The sequence below is a fragment of the Neltuma alba genome, unplaced genomic scaffold, assembly GCF_004799145.2.
Source record: "Neltuma alba isolate B1F8T4 unplaced genomic scaffold, ASM479914v2 tig00010940_pilon, whole genome shotgun sequence".
Taxonomy (NCBI): Eukaryota; Viridiplantae; Streptophyta; class Magnoliopsida; order Fabales; family Fabaceae; genus Neltuma; species Neltuma alba.
In genome coordinates, this window is record NW_021635713.1 from 250 (window position 1) to 24,889 (window position 24,640).

The 24,640-nt window shown below is 38.7% G+C and overlaps 5 protein-coding genes across 5 annotated transcripts; 3 read left to right on the top strand and 2 right to left on the bottom strand.

Annotated features, from left to right (window-relative positions):
- Positions 1 to 1,113: 1,113 nt before the first annotated feature.
- Positions 1,114 to 3,571, top strand: LOC114760149 (uncharacterized). The gene is made up of 7 exons (XM_028949412.1): positions 1,114 to 1,368; positions 1,466 to 1,954; positions 2,050 to 2,232; positions 2,313 to 2,456; positions 2,811 to 2,893; positions 2,982 to 3,063; positions 3,146 to 3,571. Exons 1-7 carry the CDS (start codon positions 1,114 to 1,116, stop codon positions 3,569 to 3,571), a joined length of 1,662 nt encoding a protein of 553 aa, XP_028805245.1.
- Positions 3,572 to 5,988: 2,417 nt separating this feature from the next.
- LOC114760150 (uncharacterized) lies at positions 5,989 to 8,037 on the bottom strand. The gene is made up of 2 exons (XM_028949413.1): positions 8,021 to 8,037; positions 5,989 to 7,912 (listed from the first exon to the last, which is right to left on the bottom strand). The coding sequence occupies exons 1-2, from the start codon at positions 8,035 to 8,037 to the stop codon at positions 5,989 to 5,991; spliced, it is 1,941 nt and encodes a 646-aa protein (XP_028805246.1).
- Positions 8,038 to 12,856: 4,819 nt separating this feature from the next.
- Positions 12,857 to 13,792, top strand: LOC114760151 (uncharacterized). Its single transcript, XM_028949414.1, has one exon. The coding sequence runs from the start codon at positions 12,857 to 12,859 to the stop codon at positions 13,790 to 13,792; it is 936 nt and encodes a 311-aa protein (XP_028805247.1).
- A 606-nt stretch (positions 13,793 to 14,398) lies between these two features.
- On the top strand, positions 14,399 to 15,658 carry LOC114760152 (uncharacterized). Its single transcript, XM_028949415.1, has one exon. It carries the CDS (start codon positions 14,399 to 14,401, stop codon positions 15,656 to 15,658), a length of 1,260 nt encoding a protein of 419 aa, XP_028805248.1.
- A 7,243-nt stretch (positions 15,659 to 22,901) lies between these two features.
- Positions 22,902 to 24,052, bottom strand: LOC114760148 (endochitinase-like). Its single transcript, XM_028949411.1, has 2 exons — positions 23,466 to 24,052; positions 22,902 to 23,388 (listed from the first exon to the last, which is right to left on the bottom strand). The coding sequence occupies exons 1-2, from the start codon at positions 24,035 to 24,037 to the stop codon at positions 22,995 to 22,997; spliced, it is 966 nt and encodes a 321-aa protein (XP_028805244.1). The 5' UTR covers positions 24,038 to 24,052; the 3' UTR covers positions 22,902 to 22,994.
- Positions 24,053 to 24,640: the final 588 nt, after the last annotated feature.

Here is a 24,640-nt window from a genome sequence, read left to right on the forward strand (position 1 = left end):
GCCACAACCCACCGTGCTGCTTCAAATCTACTCACAACCCACCGAAAATCGTGACCGAAGTCCTTGAAAGCCTGTGGCGGTGGCTCTGTTTTGGTGGAGCGAAGTGAAGTATAGCGGAGCGAAGTCTGGTGTTGGAAGCGAAGCGGAGCGAAGTGCTGGCGTCTCCGTTCATCGGTGTTTGAAGCAAAGTGGAGTTCGTCCTGGTGTTTGAAGAGAAGTGGAGCTCGTCCTGGTGGCGCTGTTGATCGGCGTTTGAAGCGAAGTGGAGGTCGTCGTTGTGGCTCTGTTCATCTGCATTTGAAGCGAAGTCGAGCTTGTTGTGGTGGCTCCGTTGATCGGCATCAGAAGCGAAGTGAAGATCATCGTTGTGGCTGCGGTCATTTGCGTTTCAAGCGAAGAGGAGTCGTCCTGGTGGCTCCGTTGATCGGCGTCTGAAGCAGAGCTCCTATTCTCACAATTTCTTTTCGCACACAGAGGCATTGTCGACACTGAAGAAGGTAAAATCATATGAATCAGAAAAGCATGTCTTGGCAGTTTGTTGTTGCGTTTGATCATTGCTGAATATTTGCATCAAATACGGCTGGATGCTTTTGATTATGCTTGGCCCATGTTTTTTTTTTCCCTTGACCATAAGATGGTATGCGTATTGGAGCATGTTTAAAACAATGATACATGATGAGGCATTAGCCTTCTAAAAGCACTTCCAAGAAGGCTTGTAAGAAGAATGATACATGATGAGATGAGGTATGAAATGCGTAAATGGTAAATAACTAGAATATGATAATATGGAAGAATCAGATTTGAGGCTGAATAATTGATGTGCCTTGTTTGGAGTTCAAAGTATTTGTCAAGATTGTTTGGTCTGTAATTGTTACTACTTTCCTTTTTGGGATTTCTATTATCATATTGATGATTGCGTCTGAATTATGCATGATGCAGCCTTTCATTTATTGGTGAGAAATTGAATCTTTTTATCACTAATTAAGCGTTTCATTTGTTGACATACTGAGAAACCTGGAAAAACCCCTCTTTTGGTATATCTTTCTGGAACTAGTTTGAGAAGTTTGCTGTGGTCTGAAAGAGTTGGGGTTCAGGATTTGAGCAGATTGCCAGATGGGGAAGGATGCACAAAGAAGCAGTAATTTCTCCGGTTATGCCTTGTTTACGGAGGAATTCTACAAGAAAAGCTCAAAGAAGTACAAATCACTTGAAGCAGGAAATGCACAAGTGAGAAAGGCATGGGATAAATTATCAGAACAACAAAGAGAGGAATATTGTGAAAGGGCTAAGGCACAAAGACCTCCCACCAAGTCCAAGAAGTATATTGTTCCTTTCTATACAAGATGTGCACCAAAACAATTCATGCAAGTTTGCAAGCACATCAAAGAAAGGAAGGAACTGATGAATAGGCTGAAAAAATAGGGTTTGACAAGTTGGTTGAAGTGTGTTGTCACACAATTCAAAGAGAATTGTGTGGAGAGTTTATGTCTGCATTGATGTTGCATCAAACAACATTTCCATAAGAGGGAAGACAAGGAAAATGAGGGCAAAAGATGTGCATGAATTTCTGGGGCTACCATTTGACGGAGAAGAGATTAAAGTAGTTGTGAATAATGAAGATGAAGTGTTCAAGCAGTGGAGGATTGTGTATGGCAATATTCCATACAAGAAGATAGCATCATTGTTGACTGAGGAGAACCAAGATGAAAATTTTGAGGTGCTGTTTGTCATGTATGCATTGGGAACATTGTTATGTCCTAATGCAAGTATTTGTGTGGGTGATTATTTGTTGAAGGTAATACTATCAACAAAGGATAGATTGGATAAGTTTGATTGGTCCTCTTATGTGTTGCATGAACTATATAAGGGGATTGGAGTGTACAAGAAACAATTGGAAAAAGGCAAGTTGACTGAGAAGAAGAAGAATGTGCCAGGTTGTCTATACTTCCTAATGGTAAGTGCTACAATAATTTGTATATTTCTGTTGTCATTTGATGGTCTGAATGTTGTCAATGGTTGCTGTTAACTTATCATTCATGTCACATGCAGTTATATTGTCTACAAAATTTTCCATTGGGAGAAACAAAAGCTGCACATGTAAAGGATGCTGTTGCATATTGGGATGAAAAGAAAGTGCAGCAAAGAGTTAAGGAGGAGAAGGAAAGCAATCGAGGACTCTTGCATCCGGCAAAGCAATCCACCAAATTTGATCCTGAAAATTTAACTCACCCGGTATGTGGACTTGTGGGCTTAATGATTAATTTTTTGTTTTTTTCTACTGTTGCTTACTGTTCTGAATTTGATTTGTATAGGAGATCAAAAAGACATATACTCGATTAGTGTCTATGCTGGGGGAGGAAATGATGGCCCTTCAGTCAAGACTAATGGAGGGTAGTGGCAATGTAAGTGAAGAGGACAAAGATGAGGCAGAAGAATCTGAAGCAGAAGACGAAAAAGTTGAGAAAGAAAGTGATTCAGAGGATGAGGAAGAAGATGACAGAAATGAAGAAGAAGAATCTGAATCACAAGATGATAGGAATGAAGAAGAAGAGCAAGAAGCTCAATCAGAAAAGGAGATGGGTGGACAAGAATCACATGACAAGGAAAAAAAAGAGGATGAAGCAGAAAAAGAGAAGGGAAATGAGGACAAAGAAGATAAAGAAGAAAATAAGAGAGAAGAAGAAGATGAAGAGGACAAAGAAGTGGATGAGGCCACCCAAGGGGAAGGGAGCGAACATGTGAGGAAATCTACAAGGGTGATAAGTAAGGGGAAAGCTCTTAGGTCTCCATTTCTGGAATTTAAAAGCAAGGCTGGGAAAAAGAGAACAATTGATGACAGGCAAGCTTTATTTGACATGTGCACAGCAAGGTGTAACCATGAGGAGCAAGAGCAGTAAGTATTATGTTTTGGTGACCAATTTTGTATTATGTTACAGAATTTACTGAATTTACTAACTTCATAATTGTTTCATTTGTGTTAGATACTTTGTATCGATGTATGGATACTTCCTAACCCGTGGTGAGTTGCAATGTCTCCAACGTAGAAGATGGATAAACGACAGGGTGAGTCACACGTACATAGTTAATATCAGAATGAGTTATTGCATGCTAAGGAGTTGTAATTTGTTTGTATTTGCAATTTCAGTTTATGACTATGGTGGCGAAGACATTCGTTGGAGATCAAAAGGAAAAAGATGGGCGAGTCAACCGTCATATATTTTCTGCAGATTTCATGCAGAAAATGGTGGCGAATCCTTTAAGGTGGAAATGGGAGGACCATGAAAAAGAAATATTACCTGAATATATTGGATACAATATCGGGGATTGCGATTTCATTTTTGGTCCTACTCTATTTGAAGATCATTGGTTTTGTTATGTTTTTGAGACAAAGACCATGACCTTCCACGCCCTTGACTCGTTGGTTGATAGCATCACATTCATGAGATTACAAGCCGAGGAAGAAGAAGCAAAGAAGAAGGGGGTGAGCAACAACATGACGCAAAGAAGAAGAAAAAGAGGACAAGTAAAAGGCAGTTCGACCCCAAACAGTTCATGGCAACACAAACTGTGAGTAGTTATTTACAGCTTTTATACTTGTCAATGACTATTATAATTGTTAGTAGCAGTCTGCATAGTTGTCATTACATGCTCTGGTAGTTGTCACTGGATGCTATACTAGTTGTCACCGGATGATCTGTTACTTGTCACTGGATGCCATGCTAGTTGTCACTGTATGCTCTGTCCCTTGTCACTACATGCTGTCGTAGTTGTCACTGGATGCTGTGCTAGTTGTCATTGCATGCTCTGGTAGTTGTCACTGGATGTTGTGCTTGGTGTCACTGGATGATTTGTTACTTGTCACTGGATGATATATTATTTGTTAGTTGTCACTGAATGATCTGTTACTTGTCACTGGATGATATATTAGTTGCCACTGGATGCCCTGTTAGTTGTCACCAGATGCTCTGTTAGTTTTCACTGGATGCTCTGTCCCTTGTCACTGGATGCTATGCTAGTTGTCACGGGATGCTCTGTTAGTTATCCCTAGATGCTGTAGTAGTTGTCATTGCATGCTCTGGTAGTTGTCACTAGATGCTTTGTTAGTTGTCACTGGATGCTCTGTCCCTTGTCACTACATGCTCTGTGAGTTGTCACTGGATGTTCATTATGTGCGTGTGTTTTTTTTTCCAGATGAACTGTTTCCATTCGATGCTACGTGCTGTTAAGCCAGAATTGTTTGCCAATGAGGACGAAATTGACAACGAAGTGAAATGGGCTAAAGTCTATGTGCAGAATGATACGTAAGTGTAGATGTTCTGTTCGATTGTGTTATGTTGTTTTTGTTCACAATAACAATTGCAAGGCGCTAACATATTCAATTTGCTTGGTAGTGATTCATGTGGAGTTCATGTTATCTCTTGGCTACAAGAGTGGGATGGCACCGTTCGGGATGATGCAGGATATACAATGCCACGATACTCTAATGATGAGCTACAAGAGTTGAAGGTTGGCTGTTTGTGGTGATTGGTAACCCATCCAAGTAATGAACATGGGAGTCAAGTGATGTCGATGCTATCGGACTACAACAAGACCAAGAAGAGGAGATAGAGTAGTCTATGAATTTTTTGTTCTCTTAGCCCATGATATGTGTTATTAAGATGATTAGCAAATAGGTCATTTTGTAACAAACTGATCAGGTTATGTTTATAATATTATTACCTTTGTCATCACATTGTAATACTAATTTGTTAGGGTTTTATTACATTCTTAATTATATTTCTATTTTATATGTGCAGAGATATTATGGTTGATTATTAAATTAACAACGTCAGTTATCCAAAATAACAACTAATATAACAGGAGTTAATGACAAGTAATATAGAATTTCATAACAAGTCACAGTGTTCCATTGACAAGTCACAGTGCACCATTGACAGGTCATGGTGCCCTATTGACAAGTCATAGTGCAACTATTGACAAGTCACGGTACTCCATTGACAAGTCACAATGCTCTCTTGACAGCGACCATTGACAAGGGACAGTGTTCACACAAACAAGTCATAGTGCTCCATTGACAAGTCACAGTGCCCCATTGACAGGTCATGGTGCCCTATTGACAAGTCATAGTGCAACCATTGACAAGTCACGGTACTCCATTGACAAGTCACAATGCTCTCTTGACAGCGACCATTGACAAGGGACAGTGTTCACACAAACAAGTCATAGTGCTCCATTGACAAGTCACAGAGCTCCATTGACAAGTCATAGTGCAACCATTGACAAGGGACAGTGTTGCCATTAACAAGTCACAGTGCTGTATTGACAAGTCACAAAGCTCCATTGATAAGTCATAGTGCTCCATTGACAAGGGACAGTGAAGCCATTAACAAGTCACAGTGCTGCATTGACAAGTCACAGAGCTCCATTGACAAGTAACCGGATAAACCATTGACAAGGGACAGTGTTGTTATTGACAAGCAACAGTGCTCCATTGACATGTCACAGAGCCACCACTGACAGGGGACAAGGGAGAGGTAAGTTTTTGACACTTCATTAATAATGATTATATATAACCATACAACCAAAATATAATATGACAAAGTGATTGTAAATATCATTTCATGGTCAAAAAGGTTATGTTACTTGAATTCATGTTGTTGACAACTTACATCAGCAAATTCATTGACAAGTCGTAGTGCAATGATTGACAAGTCATTACAGGGCTAGTGACAACTCAGGGTGCAGGTAATGACAACTAAAATGACAGTACAATGTAACATGCCAATTCATAGCCAACTTTCATTTACACTTTCATATACATGAAACTACACCTATTTCACAACCCATCCCAAAAAAAACATAGGGGTTGCATGTCATAATGAAACTAACCAGTGGTGTGTATCCATTTACAAAAAATTTCCTTCACACCCATTTACAAAATATTCTCTTCACATCCATATACAAAAAATAGCTGACTTCAATATGTTCTCAGCTGGGATTTGGGTTCTTGCATGTCTTGGCAGTGTGTCCAGGCTCTTTGCATCTTCCACAATGATAAACCTTCTTATTTTGGAACTGAGATTCTATCCTATTAATCCTTGGCCTTCCTGGAGGCCTTTTGGTTATCGGTGGATGCAAGAATGTTTGGGTCAGCATATGACTCACAGTAGGTGCATCAGGCTGTGGGCAATCATGTGTTGCAATTGGCCTCATGCTATTTGCATATATTTTCTCCTGTGTGGACAATTTGTAACAATCATCTACATAATCATACACACTACGGTGAACTAGTTTGATTGCTGCACAAGCATGTGGACAAGGTATTCCACTCATTTGCCATGCCAAACATGTGCATCTGTGAGAAATCAGATCAACAGCAACATAGATGATGCGTCCCTCACGTATTGTCTGCACCGAAATATGGTCATCACCATAATATGTTGCCTCCATACACGCACCTCTTGCTATTTGTTCCGACAACTTTGATTCAATATTGGGTCCTACACCATTTTTCCAGCTTTTCATCCCCATTTTGCTAGCAACCATCTTCTTGGCCAACTTCTCTTGATGCTCTTGTATCAAAACCGGCAAGGCGTGCTTCCTTTCTTTCAACATCCATGCATTAAAAGACTCAGCAAGATTATTGGTGATGTTATCCCATCTCTTAAAAGGAAATTTACTTTGCGCCCATCTATCCACATCCCCATGAGATTCAACCCATTGTGCCAATTGAGGACAAAACAATCTTAAATTTCCCATTGCAACATTAAACTCATTATCATGCCTTGCATATGCAATTCCATCAAGTAAATTAAGTGCATTCTCCTTGTTATTTTCTGAGGTCCGTCTCACACCTCTATTGATTTTCACATACTGCGCACTATAATTTTCTTTCACATGTCGATAGCAAAAAGCATGTCTATCACCATCAAATACTGTCTTGACAGCACCGATAATAGCATTACTCCGATCTGAGACAATTGTCACTTGTGCTGATCTGGTTATCTCTTTCAGATTCTGTAGATACCAAGTCCATTCATCATTTGTTTCCCCGCTAACAATACCATATGCTAAAGGAAACAACTCATTGTCTGCATCAAATGCACAAGCTGATAATAAAGTTCCTTTGTAAGGACCACTCAAATGACATCCATCTATATAAATAATTGGTCTGCAACCTTCCACAAAGCCTTTAATTGAGCATCCATATGCAATGAATAGCCTCTCAAATCGGTTGCTATCTGAGCCTTCCCATCTTGCAACTGTGTCAGGATCAGTTTCCATGAGTCTCTCACACATCCAAGGGATTACCTTATAAGAATCTTCTACTCGACCATGTAATTCCATTAGTGCTCTCTTCCTAACCCTATATGCTTGAGTATAGTTCAATTGCACTCCATATTCTTTATACAAGTCCTTTCTGATTTCATTAGGACTCTTGTCAACATTGCACCTCAAGTCATCAATCACAATCGAAGCAGCTAAATTTGACCTTCCTGAGTGAGGTACAATTAAGTTGTCCTGTGCATGATGAATGTGTTCACTTTTGTACGTTCTGATAGTTAAAAACTCAGTATCTTGATGTGCTCCCATTGAATATGCACCCATATACCATGGACAACCATCAACCTTGCACTTCACAATGATCTTTTGCTGATTATTCTTAATGAAAACGTACGAAAACTTCTGGCATAAGCTGTACTTGTATAATGTTTTTCGGAGAGTAGTGGCATTTGGAAATATTTGTCCTTCTCCAATAATCAAATCCTTCCATTTTGTGGAATTCATTTGTGGTGTAGGTGTTGGGATCATTTCAACAGCACAAGGAATTGATTGTGGCTCTCCAATCACATCAAATAAGGTAGGTGGAGACATAGACAATTCATTGACACCTCCAAATGATTGATCAATCCTGCAAAAAATGACAAGTCAGGGTGCATGTATTGACAAGTTGGTAGCAATACAGTAACAACTGACATACTAAGAAATCACAATAACAGTTTTCTTAAACTATACTTACACATCTTGCTCCTCCATTGTATTATCTCTTGTTGCTTCTATGTGGTCCTCATTTTCATTTTCTTCGACATACACATGACCACTTTCTTCATTGAACTTTATCAAATGTTCCACCCCATCATCATCTACCAACTCCACAAAAGTTTTTTTATCAAACACAACAGAGAATTTCAGAAGAAATGAGTTGCTTTCTTTTCCAGCAATTGATGATATAATTTCTTTCAATTCTTCATAACTTGTGCCCTCCTTTACATTGGTTGTTCTTACACTACCTCCCACATATCTCATATTATCTTCTCCATCATTTATAAACTTTCCCCCTATGTGAACAAAGCAAAATAGATGTTTTCCAGACGTAGTCGCCATCAGTAACTGAAACCTGCATCAACCAGCACGCAACTGTCATTGACAACTTAAGGAGCTACATTGACAAGTGTAGCGGCACACATTGACAACAATCGCGGCCTGATTGACAACACAATCCCATTTCGTGCTAAGGGTTTCTACCCTCACTAACCTTCATCTTTTTCTTCCTTTGCCACTGAACTAGCATCAGAACAAAGGAAAACCACCCAAAAACAACCCAAAAACAGAGCACCCATTATCATTCTACACACCCAACTTAAATCACAACACACACCAACAAAAAACACAGCTTTTCCATTCATTAACATCTGAATCCTAAACCAAAAACACAAGCTTTGAAATACCATCAGTAACTGAAACCTGCATCAACCAGCACGCAACTGTCATTGACAACTTAAGGAGCTACATTGACAAGTGTAGCGGCACACATTGACAACAATCGCGGCCTGATTGACAACACAATCCCATTTCGTGCTAAGGGTTTCTACCCTCACTAACCTTCATCTTTTTCTTCCTTTGCCACTGAACTAGCATCAAAACAAAGGAAAACCACCCAAAAACAACCCAAAAACAGAGCACCCATTATCATTCTACACACCCAACTTAAATCACAACACACACCAACAAAAAACACAGCTTTTCCATTCATTAACATCTGAATCCTAAACCAAAACACAAGCTTTGAAATACCATCAGTAACTGAAACCTGCATCAACCAGCACGCAACTGTCATTGACAACTTAAGGAGCTACATTGACAAGTGTAGCGGCACACATTGACAACAATCGCGGCCTGATTGACAACACAATCCCATTTCGTGCTAAGGGTTTCTACCCTCACTAACCTTCATCTTTTTCTTCCTTTGCCACTGAACTAGCATCAGAACAAAGGAAAACCACCCAAAAACAACCCAAAAACAGAGCACCCATTATCATTCTACACACCCAACTTAAATCACAACACACACCAACAAAAACACAGCTTTTCCATTCATTAACATCTGAATCCTAAACCAAAAACAAAGCTTTGAAATACCATCAGTAACTGAAACCTGCATCAACCAGCACGCAACTGTCATTGACAACTTAAGGAGCTACATTGACAAGTGTAGCGGCACACATTGACAACAATCGCGGCCTGATTGACAACACAATCCCATTTCGTGCTAAGGGTTTCTACCCTCACTAACCTTCATCTTTTTCTTCCTTTGCCACTGAACTAGCATCAAAACAAAGGAAAACCACCCAAAAACAACCCAAAAACAGAGCACCCATTATCATTCTACACACCCAACTTAAATCACAACACACACCACAAAAAAACACAGCTTTTCCATTCATTAACATCTGAATTCTAAACCAAAAACACAAGCTTTGAAATACCATCAGTAACTGAAACCTGCATCAACCAGCACGCAACTGTCATTGACAACTTAAGGAGCTACATTGACAAGTGTAGCGGCACACATTGACAACAATCGCGGCCTGATTGACAACACAATCCCATTTCGTGCTAAGGGTTTCTACCCTCACTAACCTTCATCTTTTTCTTCCTTTGCCACTGAACTAGCATCAGAACAAAGGAAAACCACCCAAAAACAACCCAAAAATAGAGCACCCATTATCATTCTACACACTCAACTTAAATCACAACACACACCAACAAAAAACACAGCTTTTCCATTCATTAACATCTGAATCCTAAACCAAAAACACAAGCTTTGAAATACCATCAGTAACTGAAACCTGCATCAACCAGCACGCAACTGTCATTGACAACTTAAGGAGCTACATTGACAAGTGTAGCGGCACACATTGACAACAATCGCGGCCTGATTGACAACACAATCCATTTCGTGCTAAGGGTTTCTACCCTCACTAACCTTCATCTTTTTCTTCCTTTGCCACTGAACTAGCATCAAAACAAGGAAAACCACCCAAAAACAGAGCACCCATTATCATTCTACACACCCAACTTAAATCACAACACACACCAACAAAAAACACAGCTTTTCCATTCATTAACATCTGAATCCTAAACCAAAAACACAAGCTTTGAAATACCATCAGTAACTGAAACCTGCATCAACCAGCACGCAACTGTCATTGACAACTTAAGGAGCTACATTGACAAGTGTAGCGGCACACATTGACAACAATCGCGGCCTGATTGACAACACAATCCCATTTCGTGCTAAGGGTTTCTACCCTCACTAACCTTCATCTTTTTCTTCCTTTGCCACTGAACTAGCATCAGAATAGAGCAAAACCACCCACAAGCAACTCAAAAACAGAGCACCCATGATTATCCTACACACCCAACTTAAATCACCAACACACACCAACCAAAAACACAGCTTTTCTATTGATTAACTTGTGAATCCCATTTCCAAAACCACCCACAAGCAACCCAAAAACACAAAAACGATTTTTTCATTTCCCATTTCCAAACAAAAGCACAATCTGTCAAGAAAGGTAGGAGAGAAGAGGAAAGAAAGTTTCACACCTGAAAGTTTGTGGAGATTCACATGGAAATTCATCATCAATGGCTGCTTCCCTCTTTCCCAATGTCTTCTTTCTCAAGCATATTGCGCGGGAAGTCTCACCCAAAATGAAATGCTGCTGCTTCGTTTCTGATGGCTTAGGGCAGGGCAAGAGAGTAATTTACAGATTCTGAAAATTGCATCTAAGTCCCTTTGGGACTTCAAAAAAATTATGGGATTTCAAGGGACCTTTTTGCTGTATTTTGGCTTCTGTGAGACCTCAATGTCATTCTCCCTTTTTTTTATACTACCTCTAACTCCGGTTTTAATTATAAGAGCCAGTTGACTAATTTAAGAAAATTAAGAAAAGAAGTTAAGTTAGTTATTTATAATAAATAGGTGTTGTCTTTTCTAAAATATCCTTATTAATCAAGTATGTTAGCTAAAACTATAATTATTAGAAGGACTATTTTGGAAAAAATTGAGTCAATATGAGAGACAAAATGGATTGGGGTCTTATATTTAGGACCAACACAAAAGTCAAACGGGGTCTTATATTAAAGACCGGAGGTAGTATAGTAATTTATATTTCCTGCTCTACAATTTTTCATACACAACACTTTTTTAAGAATTATAAATATATCAATGTCAGACTCAAACCTGAAATCTCGTCCAAACATTACAAGTAACATTATCGCTCAAAACTTATCCAATTCTAACTCAATATTTAAGAAAAATTTATAGAAATATGAAATTCTACTGAGAGAGTATTTGGATAAAAACAAAATTATGATTTTAAAAGTAATTTTACGGTATACGAAGTAAATATGTGGAGGAGTTTACCTTAATTTGCGAAAAAATACTTTTGAGAAGCATTTTTTACAGCTTCCCAAACACCCCTAAATAAAAAATAATCTGGTTATAAATCTAAACTTAATCCAAATAATTTATTTAAAATATAATATAAATTATAATAAAAGTCCTCATGAAAATAATCATGACATTAATTATGTTTTATGTTATCCAATCTGATAAGCAAGCACTAATGTGTTGACTTTTCAATTAGAATAACTTTCAGCAGGAATAGTACCAATAGTGTTGAAGTTGAACAAATAGTTTAGGCTGTGGATGTATGGATGTTAACCCTCGTTTCCTATCTGGTTGGAGGGGTAAAAGGGGAGAGGGAAACAAAAGATTCTAATAAATTCAATTGTTTAACAAACAAATAAGTGATGGTAAAAATTTTTAATAAAGAAGATATTTAACTTCTGATATCATTTTTTTATTTTAAAAAATTAACTTTTTTAAAATCCCTCATCTTTCTTTTCTCTTCCATTCCTCAATTTTACAAGTCTAGGTTTAATGGAAAAAATCCAGCCAACGTGACCAGTATGATAATTAACAAGCTTTAATACAGAAAATGACAACATGTTTATATTACTTATTTGTTCTAAAACTTTTTAATATAATAATTACATTGACTTTTCATCACCCTATAATATACTATTTCTGATCCTTAATATAAGATCTCATTTGAATTTTATTTTGGTCCAAAATATAATACCCTAATCCACTTTATCTCTAATATTTATGCATTTTTTTAAGATAGTTCTTTTAACAATTATAGTTCTAGCTAATACACTTGATTAGTAAGGATATTTTAGAAAAAAAGCAACACCTATTTATTATAAATAACTAACTTAACTTCTTTCTTTAATCTTCTTAAATTAGTCAAATAGCTCTTATAATTAGGATTATTAAAAATCAACTCCAAGCCCGCTGATTTTCCTCTCCGTAATGGCTCCTCTACCAAAATACTGTAGAACAGTAGCAGCTCAATTTGGGCTGCGTGCATTTTTTTTAAAATTTTTTGCTCATAGCATGTTTTGCAGATACTTCTATGAGTGCCAAGACGGGAGTTCCAAAATTTGAAATTCCCTAGCCGCTGCCTAAAAAAAAAAGAAGTTAAGTAAAACAAAAAATTTAGTCATGAGCCTCTCCTTGACTTCAGCGGCGGTGTTTCCTCCTTTGAGCGATTCTGGCTGGCTGACGGCGGAAGAAGCAGATTTGCTCCAGCAGAGCAAAAAGAAGATTAAAGGGAATGATGCGGAGGTCAGGGAGAATGGAGCAGGGAGTTCTTATAGTGAGATGCTGAAGGGAAGATTGGAAGGAAGTCGGGAGCAAGATGAGGTGCCGAAGCTTGAATCGCTAAGATCAGAAATCAAGGTGTTGAAGCACAAGAGAGGAGCGATTAACATACCAGAGTTTGTCCTGGCTGAGAGAGCCCTACAGCAGATCAGGAAGCCTTTTCAGCTTAGCCTGATTGTTAAGCTTCTAGGGGCAAGAATGAGTAACCGAATAATGGAACAAAGAATCCAGAAAATGTGGGCTAAGAAAGGTTCAGTATCAGTTATTGATCTATCGAACGATTTCTATGTAGTCCAATTTACTGCAATAGATGATTATGAAATTGTAGTACTGGGAGGACCGTGGATGATTTCCGATTCCTATCTGACTGTGAGGCAGTGGAAGCCGAACTTTGACCCCTTGTCGGAGGCGATTGAAGAAGTCCTAGTGTGGGTTAGGTTCCCGGATCTACCTCTGGAATACTATGAGGAAGATATCCTTGAGGCGATGGGTAATGAGATAGGACGAACAATGAAGGTTGATCTATCTATGTCAACGCTAGCTAGAGGAGGATATGCAAGGGTAGGAGTCATGGTCAACTTGAAAGAGCCTCTTCTGCCAGTGTACATTATTAACAATGTAGAGAGGCCTGTGACCTATGAGGGATTGCATCTCCTATGTTTCAATTGTGGGAGATATGGTCACTTGGAGAAAGAGTGTCCCGGGGGAAAAGGGCAAGATGAGGGAAAGGGGGAAGGTATGGAGGCAGAGAAAGAACAGAAGCTATACGGAAGCTAGACCACAGCTTAAAAACCAAGGAGGCAGAGGAGAGAATTCCAAACTATGCAAAAGGAGCATACTGGTGTGAGTGGAATGGGGTCCAGATTTGCCCATTTAGGTGAAGAAGAGGTTATGGGAGGTGAGGAGAATACAAAAAATGCACCAGTAAGGGATCCGATACCAGAAAAGCAATGGTACAAGAAAAAAAAGAAGCAACACAGAAACTATAATGATGATAGATCAGAAGCATGACTTGAGTAGCGAGGAGGCAATTCCAGGGACACATGTAACCCGACATGCTGTAAGGAGGCTAGGAAGAGAAAGACAACAGGGAGAGGAATGGGGACAGGTGAATGGGGAGAGTGCTTTGGCCTTGGTGGAAGCTAGAGGAGTCAATAGGGGTTGCACAGAAGAACTTGACCAGAGCGTTGTTTACGAAACCCCAGAGGTGGCAAGAGAACTGGCAGCGTAAAGGGGCAAGTTTGAAGGAAGGCTGCCGGATCCATGTGGTGGAAGAGAGGATGAGCCACCAGGAATGATAGAGAAGGAGGGAAGTCCTGGCGAAGCCGACTTGGGTCTTATGAGTCTGGATTAATCATTGATAAGTGTCATATGATGAGTACAATGCAGAAAAGAATTATGGTGTGGAACTGTAGAGGAGCTGGGAGTGAAGGTTTTAGAAGAGGACTGAAACTGGCTTGCGATAATAACAGGCCAAATATCTTGGGTTTGCTTGAAACTAGAATACAACATGACAGAGCAGAGGGCCTTTTTCGAAGATTAGGCTATGGAAAGTGGTTGATTAGCCCAGGTCTGGGTTTCTTTGGAGGAATATGGATAGGTTGGAGGGAGGAAAAGGCTCATTTGGAGCTGTTAGAACTAAATGAACAATTTGTCCATCTATCAGTTAGTTACGGAGGGGAAGAAGCTTGGAAGCTGACAGTTGCTTATGTTACTCCGAGATACAGGGAGAAACAAGTGTTTTGGGATCATATGGCGCGCTTGAGTAGAGAAATGGAAGGGGTGTGGATAGTCATAGGAGATCTAAATGATATAAGGAGGGATTTGGAGAAACAAGGGGGAGCACCAAGGAATGAGAAAAGATGTACCATCTTTAATGATAATATTGATGCTTGCAACCTGTTGGAGGTAGAGACTTGGGGCAGTCGGTTTACCTGGAAGGGGCCATTGATACCTGGGTTTGCAAGAATCTATGAAAGGCTGGATAGAGCCCTCTGCAACATAGACTGGAGAACTAGATTCCCTGAGGCTGTCTTGAAGAATCTAGTTAGATTGAAATGTTCAAACCATTGCCCCATTCTGTTATGTTTAGATGATAATGAGTGTGGATTGGGGGAACGCCCCTTCAGATTCGAAGCAGCGTGGCTTTTACACGAGGACTTTAGGAAATTTATGGAGGAAAACTGGAGGAAAAAAGAACGAGTTAGAGGGAGTTTAGAATTACTAAAACCAAGTTTGGTCGAATGGAATACAGAGGTTTTCAAGCACATAAGCTGGAAGAAAAATAGATTGCTGGCGAGAATTGGGGGAATTCAACGTAAGATCAGTAAAGAAGGCAGAGCAGCAAGATTCCTTTCTAAGTTGGAGGACCAGCTACAAGGGGAGCTAGAGGAAGTGCTGAAGCAGGAGGAAATCCTTTGGTTTCAGAAATCCAGAGGAAAGTGGATTAACGATGGTGATCGTAATACAAAATATTACTACCTAAAAACTCTGACCCGTAGGAGGAGAAATAAGGTAGCCATGCTCAAAAATGATGAGGGGCAATGGATTGATGACCAAGGCCTTCAAAGCTCCAGGGGAGGATGGATTTCCCGCAATTTTCTTCCAAAGAATGTGGGACACGGTGTAGGAGGAAGTTTTTGAATTTATACAGAAGGCCTGGAGAGGAGGAGTAAAGCTAGAGGAGAGTAATGGTACGTTGCTTGTGCTGGTACCAAAAATAGATAGACCTGAAACTCTAAGGCAGATGAGACCTATAGCGCTCTGTAACGTTATTTATAAGTGTATCCCGAAGATCCTTGTTAACAGACTGAAAGGACTAATGAGGAAGGTAGTAGCCCCTAATCAAGCTAGCTTCGTACCGGGCAAACAGATACAGGATAATATTGTGGTTGCCCAGGAATTAATACACTCGATGAGACAGATGAAAGGAAGAAAGGGCTTCTTTGCAATTAAGATTGACCTTGAGAAGGCTTATGATAGGGTGAGATGGAGTTGCCTGGAAGAGATTCTCATGGAAGTAGGTTTGGAGGAAGAAGTTAGGAAGTTGATAATGAAATGTGTAACCACTGTCTCGACTTAGGTTCTCTGGAATGGTGTCAAAACGAATAGATTCAAACCCTCAAGGGGCTTGCGCTAAGGGGATCCCCTATCCCCTTATTTGTTTGTGCTAGTTATGGAAAAGTTGACACACATAATTCAGGAAGCGAGAAGGGCTAGTAAATGGAGATCAATTAAAGTAGGAAGGAGGGGACCTATAGCAACTCATCTAATGTTTGCTGATGATTTGTTGTTATTTGGGGAAGCTTCTGAGGAGCATATGTGTAACACTATAAGCTGTTTAGAGGAATTCTGCGCACTAACTGGGCAGAAGGTGAACAAAGGAAAATCAGCAATCTTGTTCTCAAGGAATGTAGCGGTCGAATTGAGGAGCAAACTAACCGAGATATCTGGATTCAGGAAGACAGAGGACCTGGGCAGATATTTAGGCATACCATTACATTATGGGAAGGAAAGAAGAGGGAACTTTAACTACATCCTAGAAAAGGTGAAGAAGAGGCTAGCTGGCTGGAAAATAAACTGTCTCAGTATGGCAGGGAGGGTTACGTTGGCTAAATCAGTTCTAGGTGCTATCCCAATCTACCCTATGATGTGCAGCTTACTCCCAAAGGGGTTGCTGGATGAGGTGGAAAAACACCAGCGCAGTTTCATTTGGGGACATGATCCTGATAGGCGGAAAATGCACTTAGTGAGCTGGGAGCAAGTGCAAAGGCCAAGGATGAATGGAGGATTGGGAGTCTTAAGTCTAAGGGACATGAATGAAGCATGTCTGTTAAAGCTAGCTTGGAAGTTGAGATGTGGGGAAAGAGGAATGTGGTGTGATGTCTTGAAGCACAAATACAACAAAGGCGATGAGCTCTCTTCAATCCTTAAGGTACCAAAGAACGCTTCCTTGTTATGGAAGGATATAGGCCTACTTTGGGACTACACAAACAAATTTTCTTGGAAGGGTATTGTAAACGGAAAATCAACATCCTTCTGGGATGATGAATGGGTACGAGAAGGTGTACTGTTAAAAAACTTGCTAAAGCAAGGGATATCGAATGATGCAAAGAAATGGAAGGTTGCAGATGTCGTGGGGGAGGAAGGGTCGTGGAAGTGGGATAAAATTCACAATGTCCTAAAAGAGGAAGCCTACGGGCTGATTAGAGCGATCTTGCCTCCATCAAAAGAAGGCCAAGACCGACTATTGTGGAAGGGAGGAAAGGAGGGTGACTATACAGTTAAAGCGGGCTATAACGCAATAAGGGGAGAGAAGAATGGAGCACAGGAAGAGATTTGGAAGAGGGTCTGGAGGTGGAAGGGCCCTGAACAAATCCACCATTTCCTATGGGTTGCGGCCCATGATCGGCTACATACGAATGCCCTAAGATGCGAAAGATGGGGAGCAAAGGGGACCTGTGAGGTGTGTGGAAAACTCGAGACAACATTGCATGTCTTACGAGACTGTACCCAGGCTAAACAAGTTTGGAATATGATATGTGGATCCAAACGAATGGGTTTTTACCAAGAGACGCTCACCAGATGGCTCAAATCCAACCTCGCAGAGAAGAAGGGAGAAGGAAGTATACCTTGGGCTATGACCTTTGGAATCACATGCTGGATCCTATGGAAGCAGAGGAATGAGAAAATCTTCCAAGGAAAGCCGTGTGATGTGTGGAATCTGGTCCGAAGATGTCGAAGCTTTGCTCATGAATGTGTAGAGGCGAAGGGAGTAATGAGCACCCACTTGCAAACCAAGGAAGCAGGGTCAAAAATGTGGCAACGGCCAAAAAATGGGTGGGTCAAGTTGAATACCGATGGATCATGTAGCGGAGACCCTAGGAAAGCAGGGTGTGGAGGATTGATATAGGATGACCAAGGGCGATGGATTGGGGGTTTCGCAAGGAAGGTGGGTTTTTGCAGTGTGCTAGAAGCAGAAATGTGGGGGATTAAGGAAGGACTTGACATGGTTTGGTACATGGGGTTCAGAAAAGTGGAGATAGAAATGGATTCCAAAATCCTGGCCAGGAAATTGAAGGGCAAGGAGAAACAAGGAACCTTTCAGAGCACTCTTATGAGACAAATTACAGATCTGCTAATGAATAGAAAGTGGGAGGTAAAGGTGAGATCAATCCCGAGGGCCGCAAATGGCTGTGCTGATCTGCTAGTGAAGATGAGTCGCGACTTGGAAGGAGACTCAGAGATATGGTTGCAGCCGCCGTTGAAAGTACGAAACTTGTTTGAAAGTGAAAGTAAACTGGACGATGTGGTCGGAGTTGGAACTAGAGTAGGAGGAACTTAGTTGTTTTTGGGCCTTGGGCCACGTTTGTAACCCAAAAAAAAATTGAAATTCCCTCATTCTCTATTCTCTCTCTCTCTCGTCAAAATCTGCAAGATCTATTTTTTCTTATGCTTTTTTGACTTTTCCTTTCCAAGTTATATCAAATATTTTAAAATATAATAATCAAATAAAAAATAATATTAAAAATAACAATGATGATATAAATATAAAATTACTAGATATATATTTAAATGGGAGAATGACGGAAAAAAAATTGAAAATTGAAAATTTCAAATCAGGTTTGATAACACAATGTTATTTGGTATTGACAAATCTAAATTTATAAATGACAACAAATTTTTGTTGATATTTCTTGTGTGGCATTTTCAAAATTTCAGTTTTTTTTGTCATTATCCCTATTTAAATTTTGCATTAGTTTTAAAATTAAAAATTAAAACATGCATAAATTACTTGAATTTTAATGCAATTAAAAAGTTAATATTTAAATCTTTCAATTTTCATAATAAATTTATATTTAAAAATATAAAAATATTATAATATACATATTTTTGTCTTAGTAATATAAATATTTTTACTTACCTTTATAATATAGTAAATTTTTTAGATTCTTTAAATTTGTAAATCTTTTACATTTGAGTCAATTTTTATAGATAGATAATAATTTTGTCTTACAGTTAATTTAATATTTTTTCCAAAACTAACATTAAAATCAAGATCTTAAAAACCGAGTTTATTTCTATGTAGTTTTTGTAAAAGCATTTGGATTTTGAAAAAATTAAAAAAATTAATACTAATATTAATTAAATACGGCATATCCCAAAATTGACTGCCACACGCTTTCTCTCTGCAACACGCTCTCACGTCCGCATTCAGTGCTCATCAAGTGATGAGCACCGGGTGTTCATCACCTGATGAGCAATTTGGGCCGTCCAGATTTAATATTTTTAATAAATTATTTAAAAATAAAAAAAATTATATTTTTTAAAAATAATAGTTAAGAGATTATCTTTATTTTTTATCCTATATCTATTAAAATAATTATTTAAAAAAAATAAAATTAAAATCAAATATGGACCGTCCAGATTAGATCTGGACGGTACTCATCACTTGATGAGCACTGAATGCGAATGCTATTTTTTTCCGCTACCTCCATTTTTCGCTTTGGGTTTCATCTTTTCTTCGTTTTAGTTCTACTCTTAGCAAGTCCTCAGAGATTGTCAACGGATATGGACTCCTTCACTCCTTCTGCCTGGTAAATCCTCTTCTGTTTTCTTTTTCCTCTCCATTCTTGACCTTTTACCCTCTCTTTCACGTGTTTCCCATTGTTTTTCCCCACTCCTCTTTTTTCCCCCTCTCTTCCTCAATTTCCAGGTGAATCGTTCTTTCTCCTTTGCTTACAAACTCGCTATGGGAGCTTAAGTTTGCAGTCTCTGATGCTGGTGACCGTTGGGTGAGGGTGGTGATGGATATTGGTCGGACACTCTCATATAACAGCAAGGAGTGTTTTCTGGAGCAGAACTTGCCAGTAAATCCAATCCTTCTCCATCATTTCACTTTTCAACATATACTCTTCAAGTATACCTCATAGTTTTATTTTGCCTTTTATTTTAATGTAATTTGCTTCCCATCCTTGCTATGGTGCATGGTTCTTGAATTAGGTCCTTTGGTGTTTTGTTGGGATTTGTTGAGCTCTTCTAAACATCAAAATCAAACTCACCCCTCGCAAGTTATAAGGATTTCGGGATAGAATTTGGATTTTGAATTCAATGGTGCAAATTATCTAGATATGAGATTTGGCACTCAATGGAGTGTGTGGTTTATCTATTTAATAAATTGTTTTAATGAGCTGTATGATTTGAGGTGGTATGTCAGAGACCCAAGAGTCACCAAGGTCAGGGCTCATTTGCGGAATTTTGTTGCTCTTTTTGTGAGCCATTATTGTTCTTTTGTATTTTGGACATTTTTGTGTTGTTTTGGCCTGATGTAAGTTTGCAATTAAGGTCTCCTATGTGAAGTCTAGACTGGAACTGGCAGGATCAGTGCTACTTGGGGAAATCGATTTGTTGGGGGTGGAGATGGAAGAATTTCAAAGTTTTCAGTAAACATGATGACACAATATTCTTAGTACATGGAACAATACAGCAAAATTTTATTTTCTGAAAAATGTAATTTCTCATTACGTCTTTTTATGGTTCTCATTATTATAATGAATATTCATGTTAAAAATAATAAGTGTATTTATGTTAAAGAAGCTTGCCCTATACTTTTCAAGAGGAATGAGTTTTGGATGTTCCTGTAATGCCGGTGCTGCGGGGGCATATTGTGATGTTGTTCCCCAGAGTCTTTATATTTGCAACCATAACTACATGGACAGACACACTTCTACTAGAATTTCCTAAGTTGCCTCCTTGAATAAATGTTGATGTCCAAAATCAGGCAAAGGCATTGTTTCCTTTATATTGGAATCGAGTTTAGGTGATTGAAGCATTGAGTCTATTGCTCCTCTTCAAATAGGTCTCAGGAACAGAGAAGAAAAAGGAGATCCAAAAGTATGAAGCATGAAAGTAGTTAAAATATTAAGGCCCTTTGGTCTCCTTGATTGTACATAGGCTCATAACGTATATTCATATATATATATATATATATATATATATATTCATATTCAAATCAAGGAACCATGGGCAGCAATCATAACCACAGTATTGTCTTGAAAGGATCCGTTCAAGATTTATGCAAAAGAAAATCACATCACATTAAAGACATGAATAGAAATGAGTATTCGGTTTTTCAGTTCGGTTATCCGAATAGAGCAAATTTTAAACACTGAACCAAAACTGATAACTAAACTAACCGAAATTGAATTGACTGAAATATTTTGGTTCGATTAACCAAAATATATAAATATGAAAGTGATTTTAAATTAATAATAATAAAAAACACAATTACAACCAGTAATTAATAAATATTTTATTATTTAATGTGATTTATTATAATAATATTTATTATAACCATATTTATTAAATATAAATATATTTAAAGAGTTCACATAAACCCACATATGTATTTATTATAATAATATTTATTAAATATAAATATATATTATATTTATTTCAGTTTTTTAGTTATAATTGAAATTTTTTTTTCTACTAACCGGATCGAATATTGAAATCGAATTATTACAAAAATAAAAACCGAATATGTAATCAAAAGTTAAAATAATCGAACCAAAAAACCAAAATTAAATTTGATTTGGTTTTCGATTACGATTCGGTTTTGCTCACTCCTAGACATGAATGCTGTTCAAATGTTTGGAGGCATTTGGCAGGTTGAATTGTGCACGGGGCTTTTGATCATTGGGCTCTATTTTGTTGCCTTCATGACCTCCTTCTGGGAAACATCAGTAGTAATTAAAAAAAAAAAAAGCTTTTACACGTTGTTGAAGGAAGAGTTGTCTCTGGTTTTGTACATAGCATATTATCCTATATGCAAGATTAACTTACTTTTCACGAAAATGCAATAAATGTTAAATTTTTACATAAAAGTGCGATCTAAAATGTTATTCCAAAACGAGTGTTTGGGCAAAAATTTTGAAAATATCAAGTTTTTTAAAGAAAAAAAAAGGATCATGCACCAATACATAATGATATGACGTTGGAAAAGAGATACTCTTAACCATTTCTTTGGTTTATCGTTGGCCCAAAAAATGACTTATGACCAAGTCGTACCAAATCGACTTATGACAAAGTCACAATTGTCAAGATGTGTGCTATTTTATAAATAGAGGAGGCAATTCCAATATCACTATTATACATATAAGTGTATTATAATGTGCCGATACTTTTGTGATGATGTAGATTCTAATAAATTAGTATTATTAATTATATTGATTGAAGTAAACTCTTCCCGCACATCACACATGGGAGTATATGCTAGCTTTACAAATGTAATTAAATAATTAAAATGTCATTGTATCAGATTTAAAATATCAATATATTTCTTATCATGCACTATTCAATACTTCTCAGAATTTATTAACAAATTTTTTGATATAAACTTTTGAAAATTTTCCTTCTTTGAATTTTTGACTGTGCGTAAATTTTGATGCCCCATTTCTCATATTTATTAATTTTCTCTAAATTACCCCTATGGATATTCCATCAACCATAATCAAATAGAAGATAGAGAGGGGTATTAAGAAAGATGATTATGGTATTTTAGAAAAAACATGTCACAATTTTTATAATTAACTAATTTACTTAACTTCCTTAAGTTAATCAAATTAGTTAAATGGGTCCTATATTAAAAACCAGAAAAGTATCATGTTTAAAAAAAATCAAACTTATTATTATTATTGTTATCAGTAGATTTCTTGTCATATATTAAATTTTTCCTTCTTTGAATTTTTGACTGTGTATAAATTTTGATGCCCCAATAATAGGTGCTCTGCCTTGTCTTGCTTTCTCGAATCTGACAATACAAAGGCCTTTTGTAGTCAAAACTAAGGTGTGTGCGCTGGGTTGGAGAGAGATTGAAAAATGAAAATGGGAAAGTACAGTGGGAAGACATGATTTTATTGAACAAGATGAGAAGGGCAGAGGAATACATGAGAGATCAGTGAGACTGAGATGTCATCATCTAGATGACGTCGATGAGCGAGGAAGAGCCGAATGGCCTCTGGGAATAGCAGTCGAGGTTGGAGCCATAGCCGACACCCAGTATATCGCAGTATCTCTTGTAAAATCCAATGCGATCCGCCACCCTCGAGTCCTGGCCCCTCCCGCACTCCAGCCCTCCGTTGATGATGTTGGTGGTGGTTCCATACCCTGGAAGCCGACCCGCCGCCCTGTCAGCGCCGGAGGGTGTCCATCTCCCCGTAATGACGTCGTGGCACGATGGCTTCGGCGACTGCGCTGTCATCCAGAACCACAGAGCTGTCTTGAAGGATATCACAGCATTACTAGCCACCAGGTCCGGGTTGTTGAGCAAGTCCGCTCCTATCGCTCTTCCGCACTGCCCGTAGTTGTAGTTCCTGTCATTCACTCATCCCTAACCCATCAGCACATATCAAATAAGTTAAAATTATGCACATATATGTTCTGTATGTACCAGGAGAGTTGGATGGGTCCGCGGCCGTAGTATTGCTTGCCGGCAGCACATGGATACTGGGGACTGGGGGCACAGTAATTGCTTGGCGGATTCCGTTCCTGTTTGAAGCAGTAACCCCACGCGTAAGGACCGTCGGGAGCGCTGGGCCAACCGCCGGTGGTCTCATGGGAAGTTTGGCCAAGGAAAGCCGCGATCTCCCTCTTGCGCGTGGCAACATCGCTGGTGCTACCGAAGGCGGGGAAAGACTTGGCGGCTTCAATGAAGGCATCGTAGTTGTAGAAGTTTCTGGCAGGGCAGGCGGCGTCATTGCGGTGCTTGAGCATCTGGTTGAAGGTGTCCCTGGAGATGATGCCCGTGAGGCCACCGGAGGGAGGGGCGGTGCCACATTGGCTTTGGCAGCCAGGGCCGCAGTAATCATTTGTGGAACCGCACCAACCGAATTGGCTGCAGCAGAGGCCGCCGGGACACAAGGCACCGCCTGCTTGTCTTCCGCATTGCTCTGCAGATGACCCTCCCACCAGGAACCACACCAGCACACACAAGACAGCCCACATGGTGTTAATGTTATCCATTTGATGCGGAGAATCGAGGGATGATAGCTCCCTTATAAGTTACACAGGAAGAGGGTGGATCGAGGGGAAAGCGTCAAATTTAATTTTTTTTAAATATTTTTTTTTAAAAATAATTATTACAAATGCAGCAGCCGGGAAGGTCAGATGGTAATGTGGGGCCTACGGCGGCTGAGCAGACCTGTCGGCATTACCTTAATGAATGTGGTGACAGGGTTAATTAATTATACAGACCCACATGGCCCTTATCTCCTAGATCTTCTCTCCTCTTCAAGTAGTAATTAATAACTATAACCCACACTCACCGCCGCCGGAGATGCTACCCCAAATACTACCTCCCTCTTGTGTTTGTACAAGAGTAAGTTAAAGATTCGATTCATTTTTAAATATAAATATAAAATCTTAGTTTATATTTTATTTTTAATATTTATTTATTTTACTTTCAAATAATTTTTTCATTGATTATATATGTTAAGAAATCTCTATCAATAGGTACTTAAATAGACATGATTAATAGTGATATTTTAAAAAAACACAACACTTATTTATTACAGATAATTAATTTAACTAATTTTTTTAATATTTATAAATTAATTATATAGTTTT